This window comes from Mustelus asterias, chromosome 21 (genome assembly GCF_964213995.1).
Source record: "Mustelus asterias chromosome 21, sMusAst1.hap1.1, whole genome shotgun sequence".
Taxonomy (NCBI): Eukaryota; Metazoa; Chordata; class Chondrichthyes; order Carcharhiniformes; family Triakidae; genus Mustelus; species Mustelus asterias.
In genome coordinates, this window is record NC_135821.1 from 17,564,034 (window position 1) to 17,579,631 (window position 15,598).

Sequence of the window (15,598 nt, forward strand, 5' to 3'; positions counted from 1 at the left end):
GAGCTCCCGGAAGAAACCCACGCAGACACAAGGAGAACGTGCAGACTCCACACAAACAGTGACCCAAGACAAATCGAACCTGGCTCCCTGGTGCTATGAAGCAGCAGTGCTAACCAGTGTGCCAATGCGCCGCCCATGCCTTCCCTCATCCCTGGATCCTTTCTTTCGTACACTATAATTTTAATAGCATGGTGTGTGAACGTTGATGGGTACTTCTGCAAACTCAAAATTATTGAGGCATTGTAACTATTTTATTATTTATAGAAGGTTAATGACACTTCATTGCCATTTCATATGTCATTAAACCCAGAGAAATGGCTGTATGTTGTCAAAGAAATATATAATACATCTCAAAGTTTCAAAATGCTTAACACGCAATGAAATACTTTGACAGCATTACTGAAAATTTACTCTCATTACATTGCAAGATGCTATATCTGTTCACTCTGTGCCCAGTTCCATAAGCCTGAATATGGCTGAACAAAAGACATGCTGTTGAAGCGTTTAATTTTGCGCTCAAGACAGACGCTTGTCTGCCAAATTTCAAAGGGTGCAACAATTTGTACTACACGAGAAAAGGGAACTGCCCTCTGCAGGCAAAAGGAACGTGTCCAGGCATCACACTTTTAAAAATATTAAACTAAAGCATAGTTCCCTGATTCATTCTCTATAGTGATGCCTCATCCAATCAGAGTAAACTTGCCCACCAATCAGCACCCTTCATATTCATCTTTTAAAATATTTCCCACTATTGTTTTCTCCCTTTTTAGGTCAATATTTTATTCCAGTTTATCTTCCCACATTCCATTCTCACCCCCTTGAAATAAACTGTTTTCTCTTTAATTTCCGTTTGATCTTTGTCTTGTGATATTTTTAAACATTATCTTAAACCATACATTGTGATAGCTATTGCCTCGATGTTCATTACCCATGATCAATCTATTTCAATTGTTTCTATCTTAATATTAGTTATGTCTTTATTTTATACTGTCGTTCTTCCTTATACTTTTGAAATGTTTTAACTTACAATCGGGTGGCACAGTGGTTAGCACTGCTGCCTCACAATGCCAGGGACCCAGGTTCAATTCCAGCCTTGGGTGACTGTATGTGTGTGAAGTCTGCATGTTCTCCCCATGTCTGCATGGGTTTCCTCCCACACTCCAAATATTAGTGTTGCAGGTTAGACTGATTCACTGCTTAGTGTCAGACAAATTAGCAGGGTAAATACAGGGATAGGGCCTGTGAGGGATTGTTATCGGTGCATACTCAATGGGCTGAATGGTGTCCTGCACTGTAGGGATTCTATGATTTAACTTCCAATCCTGTTCTTCATGTTACCATTTTATTTTAGATATACCGACTACATAAAAATAGAAGCAGTAAGTAGTCTCACAACACCAGGTTAAAGTCCAACAGGTTTATTTGGTAGCATGAGCTTTCGGAGCGTTGCCCCTACCCCAGTCCAACGCCGGCATCTCCACATCGTAGAAATAGATTCATAGAAGATTCATAGAAACCCTACACTGCAAAAGGAGGCCAATTGGCCCATCGAGCCTGCACCAACAACAATTCCACCCAGGCCCTATCCCCGTAATCCCACATATTTACTCCACTAATCCCTCTAGCCTACGCATCCCTGGACACTAAGGGGGAATTTTGCATGGCCAATGCAGCTAATCTGCACATCTTTGTATTGTGGGGGGAAACTGGAGCACCCAGAGGAAACCCACGCAGACACGGGGAAAATGTGCAATCTCCATCTTGCTCCTTGCTAGGAATTGTGGCCTCCAGTTCTCCCATTTTGCTTCAGATTCTGTGCACATTGCTCGAGTCGACAGGCAATTTAATTCATTTTTATTCAAGTTTCCTGTCCCATTCTTGCTCACTCTGTTCTCGTCATGAAGCTGTTGATTCCCCAACAACTTTCCATTCCATTCTGTAAGTCTGCTTTTCTCACCATAGATGCTGCCTGACTTGTTGAACGGTTCCAGTATTTCTTGCTTTCATTTCAGATTTCTGGCGTTTTATTTGTTTTATTGCATTGTTCCCTCAGCCACAATCAAAATAACCAGAAACATATAGTGTTGCCCATGCCATAAGGTTTGTCATGCCAATGGAATAATTAAATTCAAGAGCAGTGAGCCTGACAGTCATTGACTATTCCTAGTTGCCCTGAGATTGTGGTGATGGGCCTCCTTACTGAAGTGACTTGCTAGGTTACTTCAGAGGACATTAATAAATAAACTTTGCCTCTTTAGCGTCACATGGCCCAGTAGCACAGTGGGTAGCACTGCTGCTTCACAGCGCCAGGGACCTGGGTTCGATTCCTGCTTGGGTCACTGTCTGTGTGGAGTTTTCACATTCTGTGTGGGTTTGCTCCGGTTTCCTCCCAGTCTGAAAGACGTGCTAGTCAGGTGCATTGACCCGCACAGGCGCTGGACTGTGGTGACTAGGGGATTTTCACAGTAACTTCATTGCAGTGTTAATGTAAGCCTTACTTGTGACTAATAAATAAACTTTTAACTTTACAAGTAGGCTTACATTAACACTGCAATGAAGTTACTGTGAAGATCCCCTAGTCGTCACATTCCGGCACCTGTTCAGCTACACTGAGGGAAAATTTAGCATGGCCATTGCACCTAAACAGCACGTCTTTCAGACTATGGAATGAAACCGGAGCACCTGGAGGAAACCCACGCAGACACTTGGAGAACTTGCAAACTCCACACAGTGACCCAAGCCGGGAATCGAACCCGGGTCCCTGGCGCTGTAAGGCAGCAGTGCCACCCATGGTGAGGGATTGAAGCCGAAAGAGATCAGACTGGATAAGGACAGCAGGTTTACTTCTCTAAAGGACATTAGTGAAGCAATTGGGGTTTTAAGATAATCCAACAGTTCATTGGTCACCAATGTGATAGAGGCTTTTTTTCCAAAAAGGTTGAATTCAAATTCTCAAACAGCAGTAATGAGATTTGAACTCACGTTCCCTCGATCATTGGTCCAGGGCTCTCAAGCAGTAGTACCTAACCTTTTATGCCACAGCACACCGCTATGCTATTAAAAAAAAAGTGAGGTGCACCTTCTATTTTCTCTGAACTGCCCTCTAGCAAAAGACTTTGGTGGGGTGATTTTCAACCTGTGTTCGCTGTCAGAGAGACCAGTGATGTGGGCCAAAATTCCAGAGAGAATCGAGAAACGCAGGTATTATTGTGGAAATGTGGATGCCAACAATCCGATTTCTGCCATAATAATGCTCAGTAAGAAGTCTCACAACACCAGGTTAAAGTCCAACAGGTTTATTTGGCAGCACTAGCTTTCGGAGCGCTGCTCCTTCATCAGGTGAGTGAGGACTTGCGTTCACCAACAGGGCATTTACTGTGCTTACCCCAGTCCAACGTCGGCATCTCCACATCATAATAATGCTCAGCAGGGATAACTTTAGTTAAAGCTATCGCAAAACCTGGGCTTGGAAAAATGTAACCAATACAATGCAAATATAAATTGTATAAAGAGTACCTTGATTTCCTTAAAAACAAAACTCACGAATAATTGATCCAGTTCGTACAAGATTTAATATTTTGAGACATGAATGTTGACTGTTCTCTCCACAAATGCTGCCTAATTGAGATTTTCCAGCATGTTTCTTATGTCAGATTTCCAGCATCTGCAGTATTTTGCTTTTGTGTTAATATTTTGAGCACTGTTAACCTAAGGTAAAAAAATTAAATACGAGAAAAAAGCAGTAACAATTTTTTTAAAAAGGAGAAAGCTGAAATGCAAGACAGAAATCTGAGGATAATGTTATATATAGGCATGAGTTAAATATAACTATAGATACAAGTTAGAACCATTGAAAAGTTACAGCACAGAATCACAGAATCCCTACAGCAGGAAGCCCTTTGGTCCATCTTGTAATGCCAGCCCTAGGACTGATGTGGAGATGCCGGTGTTGGACTGGGGTGTGCAGTCTCACAACACCAGGTTAAAGTCCAACAGGTTTATTTGGAATCACGATCTTTCAAAGCGCTGCTCCTTCCTCATCTGATGAAGGGGCAGCGCTTCAAAAGCTCACGATTCCAAATAAACCTGTTGGACTTGAACCTGGTGTTGTGAGGTTGTGAGACTTCTTACTGAGCCCTAGAACACCAGGTGCCTTTTCTAATCCCACCTTCCGGCACCCAAGCTATTGGCATGGTTTCAGTATTGTGATTTGTAGAATAGCATATGCCATTTTTTTTTACCTGTCATGCTTCTCCCAGGATTTTTGTGCGGGAACAAGCAGAGGCCTTTGCCTTGACCTCCAAGTCCTGTTGGTCATACACATGGGCCTGACCAATGCAAAAAGATCTAAACTGCGCATCTACACTACATGGACTGTAGCGGTTCAAGATGGCAGCTCACCACCTCCTTCTCAAGGGCAATTAGGGATGGGCAATAAATACTGGCCTAGCCAGTGGCACCCACATCCGGTGAAGGAATTTGGCAATTTGGCCAAATGTTCTAAATTGGTATTCCTATTTTATCTGCTGTTTATTGTGCTTTTAATGATGCATTTTAAGGGCAGCTGGGTAAGGACATGAGGGAGAAAGAACTGGAAGGATCTGCTGATAGGGTGAGATAAATACCAATTTAGAACATTTGGCCAAATCGCATGTTTTTTTTATTCTTTCACCGGTATTGGATGCCACCATTCTTTTTTATTGGTCATATAGTCAATCCAAGAACCAATGGTTGCTAGGTACATCTGGTCCAATTGGCTTCTCACACTTCAGAAACAAAGTATTTTCCTCACACCGCAAGTTTCTTGAGCAAGAAAAAAAGGCCCCTTTTTCATGTAAACATTTTAATCAATTTTTTAAATTATTCATTCGTGGAACGTGGGCGTCGCTGGCTGTGGGCATCCCTAGCTGCCCGAGGGCAGTTGAGAATCAACCACATTGCTGTGGCTCTGGAATCACATATAGGCCAAAGCAGGTAAGGACAGCAGATTTCCTTCCCAAAAGGACATTAGTGAACCAGATGGGTTTTTCTGACAATCGACAATAATAGTTTCATGGTCATCAGCAGATTCTTAATTCCAGATTTTTTTTATTGAATTCAAATTCCACCATCTGCTCTAGCGGAATTCGAACCCGGGTCCCCAGAACATTAGCTGAGTTTCTGGATTAATAGTTTAGCGATAATACCACTAGGCCATCGCTTCCCCAGTTACACTGGAGAGTAAGAGACAGCGCACGAAAGAGAGGGGGGGGGGGGGGGGGGTTGGGAAGTAACTACTGTTCTATCCAATTGAGACCACAGCAAGAGCATTTACACAATCCCCCCAGAATGAGTTGTATCCATCTCCAGCAATAAAAAAAGTCAGAAATAAATGCTTTATTTACACAAAATAATTTACAAATCTTCAAGTGTATTAATTATGCAAGAGTTACACAAGAACAAACATGGAAACAGAATACCAGTAACAGAACTTCAGGGTCAATAGAAAAGGTTGCTATTAACCAGTAAATCTTGTCTAAACTGAAATTTTTGTGGCAATGTTCTCCCAGAGATGCTGACAGGTGCCAGGGTATGATGGGCACATGACCTGGCACCTCACGCAAATAGTCATTCTTTACGCACACAAGCTTGATGGTGAGTCTGCATGCTGTTGCAGCCAATAAGGTGGGGGCGGGGGGGTTGAGGAAACTGCTATTCCCGATCGGTTCTCATCCGACATGTCAAAATCTTGAAACTTTCCAGTGCAGGGCACTGGATGGCTACCAGAAACATGTTGCCATGTTTTGTTCCCCTGCACCATTCACTATTCCCCCAACTCTGAGCATCAATCTGCTTCCTGCTTCTGCGTCTGGAAGTCATTGGCATAGCATGTGCGTTGCCTGCTGCTTTGACAATCCCTTCTTGGTGGCAGGCGCCTGGCTTGCTGCTTCCAGCTCCTCCCAGCAGCAATTCCATGCCTGGCCAAACTGTATCTGGTCTCCATATGGGGAGCTCATTACTGAGGCACATACTCTGCTGTCATGTATGGTATTTAAACCAGATTCTTGCTCACCATGCAATGCTGGCTTATATACAACAAATAGGCTCATGGCAATGAGTACAGGAAAAATAACAGTGTGGTTTTAAGTGAAGTCTTACTGTTACATACTTGGGGGAAGCATAGTTTCCACAGATGTTTAAGGGGGTCCTGGAATTTACAAAGCCACCTTTGCTCGAGAACTAAATCACTGCTCCAGCCCACATGACTTGCTGTGCCGCATCCTGTTCAGACGAATGGGTGTAGAGAACATTGTAACAGAATAATGCTGAGTGCAATAGGTGCCCGAGTGATTTGACAGTGCAGATGCAGATGTTGAAGTGTTTGATAGAATCTTTATTCCCCCCCGAGTGGGGCCACGTAACAAAGGGAATTATGTGGCTTTAACTTAGGTCGACAATTAATTGCAGTCAGTGGGAGAGGAGCAAATGTTTCCCATGGAGCACTGCATCATGTCACGAGAGCTCTTAATCAGGGTGCAGTGAGAACTACTCACGTTGGCGTTGGTGAGAGAAACAGAAGCCTCCCATTCATAGCAGCAGCTCCACCCAGACTATCAGCTCATTTCCTGGTCCTTCTGCTCTGCACCTTCAGACAGCTACTCGATTGTCTTTGGCCCATTTCTTTAAGGTACGGATTATGTATTCCACCTGAGGATTCCCTGTGTTTCGAAGGAGATGGAGAACTTCTCGCATGGTATCCCTAGAAAAGGTGCATAACGACTGTTCATTAAAGGAACACATGGCATTTCCCCACTGATCCGTGCTAATTTTGCACCCTCTGTGGTGGCGAGCCCTCTAAGATATCTGCAGTCATGTAATTCTAGCCCCTCGACCCCTCCACCACTGGTAGTCATGCCTTCAGCTGCCTTGGCACTGAGCCCTAGAATTCCCTCTCCACCTCTCTTTCCTTCTTCAATGGCCTAATATCAGCTTATGTGGCTTGGTGTCGAATTTTGCTTTACAACACTCCTGTGAAGGACCTTGTGGTGTTTTTTAATGTTAAAGGCACTTTACTGTTGCTGTGACCCCCATGAACATTGTCTGGTACTTTGCTGAACTGACATCAGAGGCAAGGCAGTGAGTAAGCCAGCTCAGCCCAATACTGCTCGTGTCTGACCGCAATGTGGACACTTTTCATTCGGAGTAAGATAGAAATCAGTAGCGACAGCCTGGCTGACTAACACCCCCCCAGCCTGAAATGCGAAGATCAATTGTAGGGCCCTATTGCTACCCTGATTGAAAGCAGGAATGTCAATACATGTTGAATCACAGAATAACATAACACAAGAGGAGGCCATTCAGCACAGAGCCTGTTGATGGCTCTTTGCAAGCGTTATCTAATTTGCTCTTATCCTGCTGCTCTGTGTTTTTTTCCCTTTTCAAGTATTTAAGCCTTTTGAAAGTTACAACTGAATCTCCCAGCTTTTACCAGCCGCACATGACAAATTTCCAGATCAGGGCGGCACGGTAGCACAGTGGTTAGCTGCTTCACAGCTCCAGGGACCTGGGGTCGATTCCCTGCTTGGGTCACTGTCTGTGTGGAGTTTGCATATTCTCCTTGTGTTTGCGTGGGTTTCCTCCCACAGTCTAAAGATGTGCGAGTTAGGTTGATTGGCCATGCTAAAATTGCCCCTTAATGTCCTGAGCTGCATAGGTTAGAGGGATTAGCGGGTAAATGTGTAGGGATATGGGGGTAGGGCCTGGGTGGGATTGTGGTCGGTGCAGACTTGATGGGCCAGATGGCCTCTTTCTGCACTGTAGGGTTTCAATGATTTCTATGATTCTATGACAAGTTGCTGTATTTAAAAACTCATCTCCCCTCGGTTACTTTTGTGAATTATCTTAGGTCTGCATGACCTCTAGTCCTCACTCTCCTGCCAACAGGAACAGTTTCTCCTCATCTTTACTCTTTCAAAACCTCTTGTACCCGTCAACAACTTTTGCTTTCACAGGATTGGGTGTGGCTGGCAGTTAGAATTTATTACCCATCTCTAATTGCCCTCGAGAAAGTGCTAGGGAGCCGCCTTCTTGAACCACTTCAGGTAAATCCATTCACAGTTCTGTTAGGGAAGGGAATTTTCCTTAACCTCCCTTTAACACTTGGCTCCAAGATAAAGAATTCCAGCCCCTCCTGTCTCTCCATGTAACTGAAGTTGCTTAACTGTAGCGTCTAACTCTGATATTACTGTGGTTTAAATGGCTCTGCCACTTATTGGCATTAATTCACTGAGCTGTCGGCTAAGCTACAATAAATCTCGTCAAATAAAAGCAAAATAGTAACGCTGAAAATCTGAAATAAAAACAGAAAACGCTCTAAAAAAAATCTCAGCAGGTTTGGCAGCATCTGTGGAGTGAGATTCAGAGTTAATGGGGGCAATTTTCAGCTCACGTTCGCTGTCAGAAAGAGCGGCGACGCAGGCAGAAAATTCAGAGAGAATCAAGAAACTCAATTTTCTCCGGAGAGAACGCCTTTCCCAATTTTCCATCCCCCTCGCCAGTGATGTCACGAAGTTCACGCCCGCAAAGGATGAGAACCCCATTTTAAAGGACTTAAATAAACTTTAATCAGTACCCAGCACCCACCACGATTCCCCCCTCACTGAATATTCAAACATCGTTGATGTGACTTCAGTGTCATGGGGCAGGCCCTAGTGGCAGCGCCATGGGGCGGGGGTTCAGGTATGTGTGCTGGGGGAGAAAGCAGGCGGTGAGTGGGAAAATTGCAGGCAGTGAGGTGGAAGAACACTGGCAATACTTCCCCAGTGGCCTGGCGGGGCTTCAGTGCTGATTGGGGCATCCTTTAAAGATGGCACCCTATTTTTGTGGCGTATGTTGAAGGAAGTGAAATGAGTATGTGGATCCGGCTTTGCTGGCTCTATCAGGCTTTGCTCTACCAGAGCGATAATGGAAACCCTGTCCGTTTATTTCTGTTTACTTAGAGAGGCTCAAGATCTGGAGAGAAAACTGGGCTGTGCTGTTGGAGAGAGCTACATGCAGGTTTTCAGTCTGAGCCTAGCACTTTGAAAAATATGGTAAGATTCCATCCAATGTTTTGAGTCCATGTGACTCTTCTTCAGATCATGGCTGACCTGATTATGACCTCAACTCTACTTACCTGTCTACTCTTTGATTCTTGACGGATAAGGGAGTCAATCGAAATCAGCCTCCACTGCTGAGGAAGAGAATTCCACAGACCACTGACGCTCAAAGAGAAATCTCCTCACCTCCATCTTAGATGAGAGACCTCTTATTTTTAAACTGTATCCCTGGTTCTAATCTAAGTAAGCCTACATCAGGATGGCTGCAGTATCCTGACGAGGTGTTGCTTACTCCGCACACGCCCATCCCACCCTCCAGCCCCAACCTGCTCCCCCCATCCGTGGCCATGCCATCTGCTGGGAAATGCAAAAATTAAAAACAGAACTAATAAGGGAAAAAGTACTCTTGGAAAATTTCTCTTCCAGCCCTTTGGGCATTCAAAAAAACACTAATGCACCCTCAAACCACAAACCCTGATGTGCACAATTAATGACATTGCATACATTCTTTTAACCTGCTCCAGGGAAATAAGTTGCAGCCTGTGCAACTGCTGAGAGGGAGATTCCAAAATCACCCAAATCACAGGCTAATGAGGTCAGAGTATAAAGCAGTTAAGGCAAACCTAGAGAGTAGCTATCAGAGGAGTGCCTTCAGGTGAGCGGCACGGTGTCACAGTGGTTAGCACTGCTGCCTCACAGTGCCAGGGACTGGGTTGGATTCCCAGCTTGGGCGACTGTCTGTGTAGAGTTTGCACGTTCTCCCCGTGTCTGCATGGGTTTCCTCCGGGGGATTTGGTTTCCTCCCACAGTCCAAAGATGTGCAGGTAAGGTGGATTGGCCATGCTAAATTGCCCCTTAGTGTCAGGGGGGCTAGCTAGGAAAAATGCATGGGGTTATGGGGATAGGGCCTGGGTGGGATTGTGATCAGTGCAGGCTTGATGGACTGAATGGCCTCCTTCTGCACTGTAGGATTCCATAATTCTATGATAAAAGGAGATAAATATGTGGAACAAAGTGGCGAGTGGCAGAGTTAGTACAGGAGGGTGAGCTTCAATTAGTTGATGGGCTTTTTCCATTCTCCATCTTTGCCTGAGTTCTTCTTTTAGACTGCTCATTTCTGAACACAACTAATTAAAGAAAATATGAACATACTGGACTCCTCTCAGATGTATTACTCTCGTTCTGCTTATGGCAGTGACATGGGTCACAACAGCAGCACTAACGGTTACCAATTCAGCTGCGACACACTGCTAGCAAAATACCAAACCAGATATCATTGCATTGACTTAAAGAAAACACATAAAAAGCAATACAGTTAAGCAACAGCAGGCTTGTGGAAGGTTCTGTACAAATATGGATGCCTGAAAAGATGATCATAACATTTACTTGTTTCATGATGCCTCCTCCAAAGAGAAATCTTCCCAGGATCCACCCTGTTAAGTCCCCTCAGGATCTTGTATGTTTCAATAAGATCACCTCTCATTTTCCAAACTCCAGTGGGTAAAGGCCCAACCTGTTCAATCTTTCTTCATAACCCCTTCACCACAGGTATCAGTTAGAGTGAACCTTCTCTGAGCTGCTTCTAATGCAGAGATATCCTTTTTCCAATAAGGAGATGAAACTGTACAGTACTTCACGTGCTTTTCTATTCTTCCTGCCAAAGTGGAAAAGTTCCCACATTAAACTCCATCTGCCAATTTCTTTCCCACTCACTGCACTTACCCTTTTGTGCTCTTCACCTTCTCTTGAGAACTTACTTTCCTACTTATCTTGGGGTCATCAGCAAATTTAGCTACCATACATTTGGTCCCTTCTTTCACTGATATAGGTCATGAATAATTGAAGCACCAGCACTGATCCCTGTGGCAAATTTTCCAGGTCTTCTACAGTCAAGACAGACAAAAAAACACCTGTTTATAACACTTCGCACATTTCCTCGTTCTCCATTATTAATTCCATAAGGCTTACTCTCTAAAGAACCAACTCTCACTTCACTTACTTTATTTACTCTTTTTAACTAATTTTCGAAACTCTTACAATCTGTTTTTATTTTACTAGCTAGCTTTCTCTCACTTTAATATCTCCCACTTTTGTTTGTCATTTTTTGCCTGTTCTTAAAATCCACCCAATCTTCTGACTTCCCAGTAATCTTCACAGAATCGTAGTGTTTCGTTCAATTTGATACAATCCCTTAACTTTCTTATTTAGCCTTGATGATGCGTCCAGTCTTTCTTTCTCACTGGGATATGTCTTTGCTCAGAGCTATTAAACACTTCCTTAAAAGACTACCACTGCATCTCCACTGTCTTATCTTTTAACCTAGTTTCCCAGTTCACTTTAGCCAACTCTGTCTTTCATACCCTTATAATTATCTTTAAAACATTAGCCTTGGACCCACGCTTCTCATCTTCAACCTGAACACGAAGCTCTATCATGTTATAATTGCTGTTGCATCTTGTCCCGATGCACATTATCAGGTCTAGAATAATCTGCTCCATGATTGGCACTAAACGTACTACTCTTAAGAAATTGTCCTGAATATGCTCCATGTACTCATTTTCCTGGCTACCTCTCCCAATCCGATTCGCCCAATCTATATGTCGATTAAAAATCACCCATGATTATTGCTGTACCCTTCTTACCCTATTTATTTCTTCTTGTATACTCTGTCCTTCAGTGTAAGTAACCTCTTACCTTTCCTATTTCGTATCTCTAGCCAGACTGATTCTACAAATTGCTCTTTTGAGCTAAGGTCATCTCATCTATATTCTATGAAAGAGCTGGTATAGATACAATGGGCCAAATGGCCCCATTCAGTGCTGTGTAATTCTACGATACACTGACAGGCAGCAAGAAACCAAAACAATTTAGGAATGGACAGGCAGGAAGACCTGGTTGGACATCATAGGATCAGCCTGGGTTTCTAAAGCTGTCAAACTGTTAACCTCATGGCAGGGATCTTCCTATAAAGCATATCAGCTATTATTTCAGCTTTGTTAGTTTCTAAGACATGAATATTGTGACTGATGTCAGTGTTTAAAATGGATCTTGCGTCCTGGAGATACGCACTTTGGTTCCCGTCCCGCTAAGATCATTTGGAAGATCCCGACGCATGCTCCACGTTTTCCTTCCCAATATTCTGGATTTGGATCGAGGCGCTCAAGGACATCAAAGGCTTTTGCGGCATAGTAGAACTGGCCCATCTGAAAGGAGAAAAAAGTACATCAGAGATTTACCATTTTAAATTAATTTTAACTAAATAATTCATTTTAGCGAAATAGAAGCTGGCCATTCGGCCCAACATGTCAGTGCTGGTTTTCATACTCCACTCGAGCCTGCTCCCAGTCTAATATCCTCTATGTCAATGAAAACCAACACTAGTGACGGGAAATTCAGTTAGCTTAGCTGTTGGCAGTGGTCCCAGAACCAAGGCTGTATCAGCAACCAACACTGCCCACAGTGGATTGAAATGTAGACCAATAAATTGCCGACATTTCAATAGTCTGCGTATAAATAAAATAGAGAATGATTGACTGAAGGAAATATTGCTCGTTTAAAAGAGAGGGAGACATTAATAACATGAAGGAGAAGTGATCATTCTTTGGAACTTTAGTCAAGGTGAGTTGCATTGTCTGGTTTTATAATTGACATGCAAAGGGGACTTGTCAGTAATTCTGTGTTTGTTTTTGCTGCCAGAATCCCGTATAAGCTTATAGCTGTAGACATGGAGTTACAGAGAATCTGCAGCACAGGAACAGGCCATTCAGTCCAAAGGTCTTTGCTAGCATTTATAATCCACATTAGCCTTTTTCCATTTAATTCCCTCATCTCATCTTGCCACCCATCCCTGTATCTCATATATTAGACTACAGATACCGGGACTATTTGCGCTGCACTGAAATAGAGAAATCCAAGAGGAGATTTGATAGAAATTTTAAAAATTGTGTGTTGTTTTCATAGGTGAATAGGGAAAGATGTTGTGGGGGTTGGGAGGGGCAGAATGGAGGCGGTAGTTGTGTCATTAGCTGATGCAGATGGAAGTCCTTCTAGATGGAAGTGGTTGTGGGTTTGGAAGGTGCTGTCTAAGGATCTTTGGTGAATTGCTGCAGTGCATCTTGTAGATGGTACACACTGCTGCTACTGAGCGTCGGTAGTGGAGGGAGTGGATGTTTGTAGATATGGTGCCAATCAAGCGGGGCTGCTTTGTCCTGGATGGTGTCAAGCTTCTTCAGTGTTGTTGGAGCTGCTCCCATTCAGGCAAGTGGAGAGTATTCCCTCACACTCTTGACTTGTAGATGGTGGATAGTCTTTGGGGAGTCAGGAGGCGAGTTACTCACCGCAGTATTCCTAGTCTCTGACCTGTTCTTGTAGCCACTGTGTTTATGTAGTGAGTCCAGTTGAGTTTCTGGTCAATGGTAACCCCAAGGATGTTGACAGTGGGGGATTCAGTGATGGTAACACCATCTTGGTAGTCATTCGATCGTGGATAGTGAGGCAAGAGTGCTACCATAAGAGGGTGAGGGTCTTTATGGTCACCCACAAGGGAACTTTGTTCCTGTGTTCCCCACTGTACACAAATCGATCTGAACAGCATCGACTCTGTAGGTCCATGTCTGAAGAGGCAAAAAATCCATTGATCCTTCTGTTCTCTCACCCAGTCAAACACAGGGGCTGCTGTCTCTGGTGGCCATTCACCGATCTCTAAGGAGTCAGTGGGCAAGGGGCTGAGAGCTTAGATCAGGGACGAATGGTAACAGCGTAGGCTGAATGTGAACCTTCATTTGGTTGGAGGGCTGCAATGGGAATCATGCGCAGAATTGCCACCCATGAATTGGAAATAATCTATAAGAGCAGCACAAAACACAAGTGAATGCAGACACTCATTTCTGAAATACTGGAAGCTTTGCAAAAATAGATTTGAGCTGTTTGCTGCAGTTGGTGGAATCCCTTGAACAGTGAATGCTCTTCAAATAGCTTGCCTCACTTACCTTGTAGCAGTCATTAGCCAAGAGCTGCAGTAAGCTGAAGGACTCTCCTGATGTCTCCATCTTCAGGTAGAGTTCCCATGCCAGACGTGGCTTCTTGTTCATGATATCTGTGAAGGTGGAAAGAATTGTAGCAGCTTGTGAAGTGGAGTCAGCACCAGGCCCACAAACAAACAAGGGGACAGGAGGGTGGAAAATGCACTTTACTGCAATAGCGAGATGGTCCTCGTGTTACAAAGACCTTCCACCTGAGTAAGCCCCAGTGATCGAGCAAGTATTTAGAATTTAATACACAGGAGATGGAGGGATAGAATTTTATATCTCATTCAGTCAAACACTGTCACTTGATGCTTTCCTATAAGGGAAAGATAAAAAGAAAAACTTTTTAAAAATTAAAAATAGCTTCTGGCCATTGCACCACAACACAAAATGCCCGCAGTGTAGAAGCACGCCATTTTTACAGCACAGAAATGGCTACTCAGCCCATTGCACCAATGCTAGCTCTTTGAGATTGCTATCCACTTCATCTCCTTCAGTTCCCTTACCTTATTTTCACATCGTGCCTATCCGTTCAGTCTCCTTCCCCATATGTTCATGTTCAGGGCGGCACGGTAGCACAGTGGTTAGCACTGCTGCTTCACAGCTCCAGGGTCCCGGGTTCGATTCCCGGCTCGGGAAACTGTCTGTGTGGAGTTTGCACATTCTCCTCGTGTCTGCGTGGGTTTCTTCCGGGTGCTCCGGTTTCCTCCCACAGTCCAAAGATGTGCGGGTTAGGTTGATTGGCCAGGTTAAAAATTGCCCCTTAGAGTCTTGGGATGCGTAGGTTAGAAGGATTAGCGGGTAAAAAAAAAGGGATTAGCGGGCAGGGCCTGGGTGGGATTGTGGTCGGTGCAGACTCGATGGGCCGAATGGCCTCCTTCTGCACTGTAGGGTTTCTATGATTCTATGAATCATTCATGCCTTGACAAGTCGTAAGACAGAGATTCAAGGTGCAAGCAAGGAGCTTCTCTCTGTCCTTTCCAACACACGCTCAAAGGGAAGTGGGGATTGATAGTGAGGAAGGGACAGTGAGAAGGTACTTGTCATCAGAATTGAATATCGGGAGCGATACTTTGGGTACATGTCCAAAACAACTGTGCTTAAATATTAAATAACCCAATTTACGGCTCCCCGTTTGTGAGGAGGATTCATGCTGGGAGCATTTGCTACTAATCTACTATCACAGTGCAGCTGAAGACACGGATGGGCAGGCTGGGGCATTTCATTAGCAACTTTCCTTGGGAAAATATCTCAAGTGTTTGGCTTATATTCTGTCTGCTGAACAACACAGACCAGAGAAGTCAGAGTCAAGCGAGGCAATGACAGCCAGGGGTAATGGTGGGCTTCTACATTCGACCTTAGGGCTCACTAGACGAGGGAGGGGAGGAAATACTAAACATCCAGCCTCCTGCTCTTGATGGTGGCTCCTGAGACGTCCAGAACAGAGTGTGTGCTGTGGGCTTTGGGCAGAGTGTGCTTCATATGGCTAGTGAAAAA

The 15,598-nt window shown here is 44.1% G+C and overlaps 1 protein-coding gene across 3 annotated transcripts in view; it reads right to left on the bottom strand.

The window, feature by feature from the left end:
* Window positions 1-3,553: 3,553 nt before the first annotated feature.
* ift56 (intraflagellar transport 56) overlaps window positions 3,554-15,598 on the bottom strand; it is a 66,074-nt gene continuing 54,029 nt past the window's right edge. For 2 of the 3 annotated variants that reach the window (XM_078237569.1, XM_078237570.1), the window contains exons 16-18: window positions 14,066-14,172; window positions 12,147-12,280; window positions 5,362-6,739 (exon numbers count right to left, since the gene is read on the bottom strand). In XM_078237569.1, the coding sequence (XP_078093695.1) occupies window positions 6,628-6,739; window positions 12,147-12,280; window positions 14,066-14,172 (353 nt within the window). In that variant the 3' untranslated portion in view covers window positions 5,362-6,627. Of the gene's footprint in view, window positions 3,709-5,361; window positions 6,740-12,146; window positions 12,281-14,065; window positions 14,173-15,598 lie in introns of those variants that run through there. The other variant, XR_013500402.1, reaches the window with a different exon arrangement.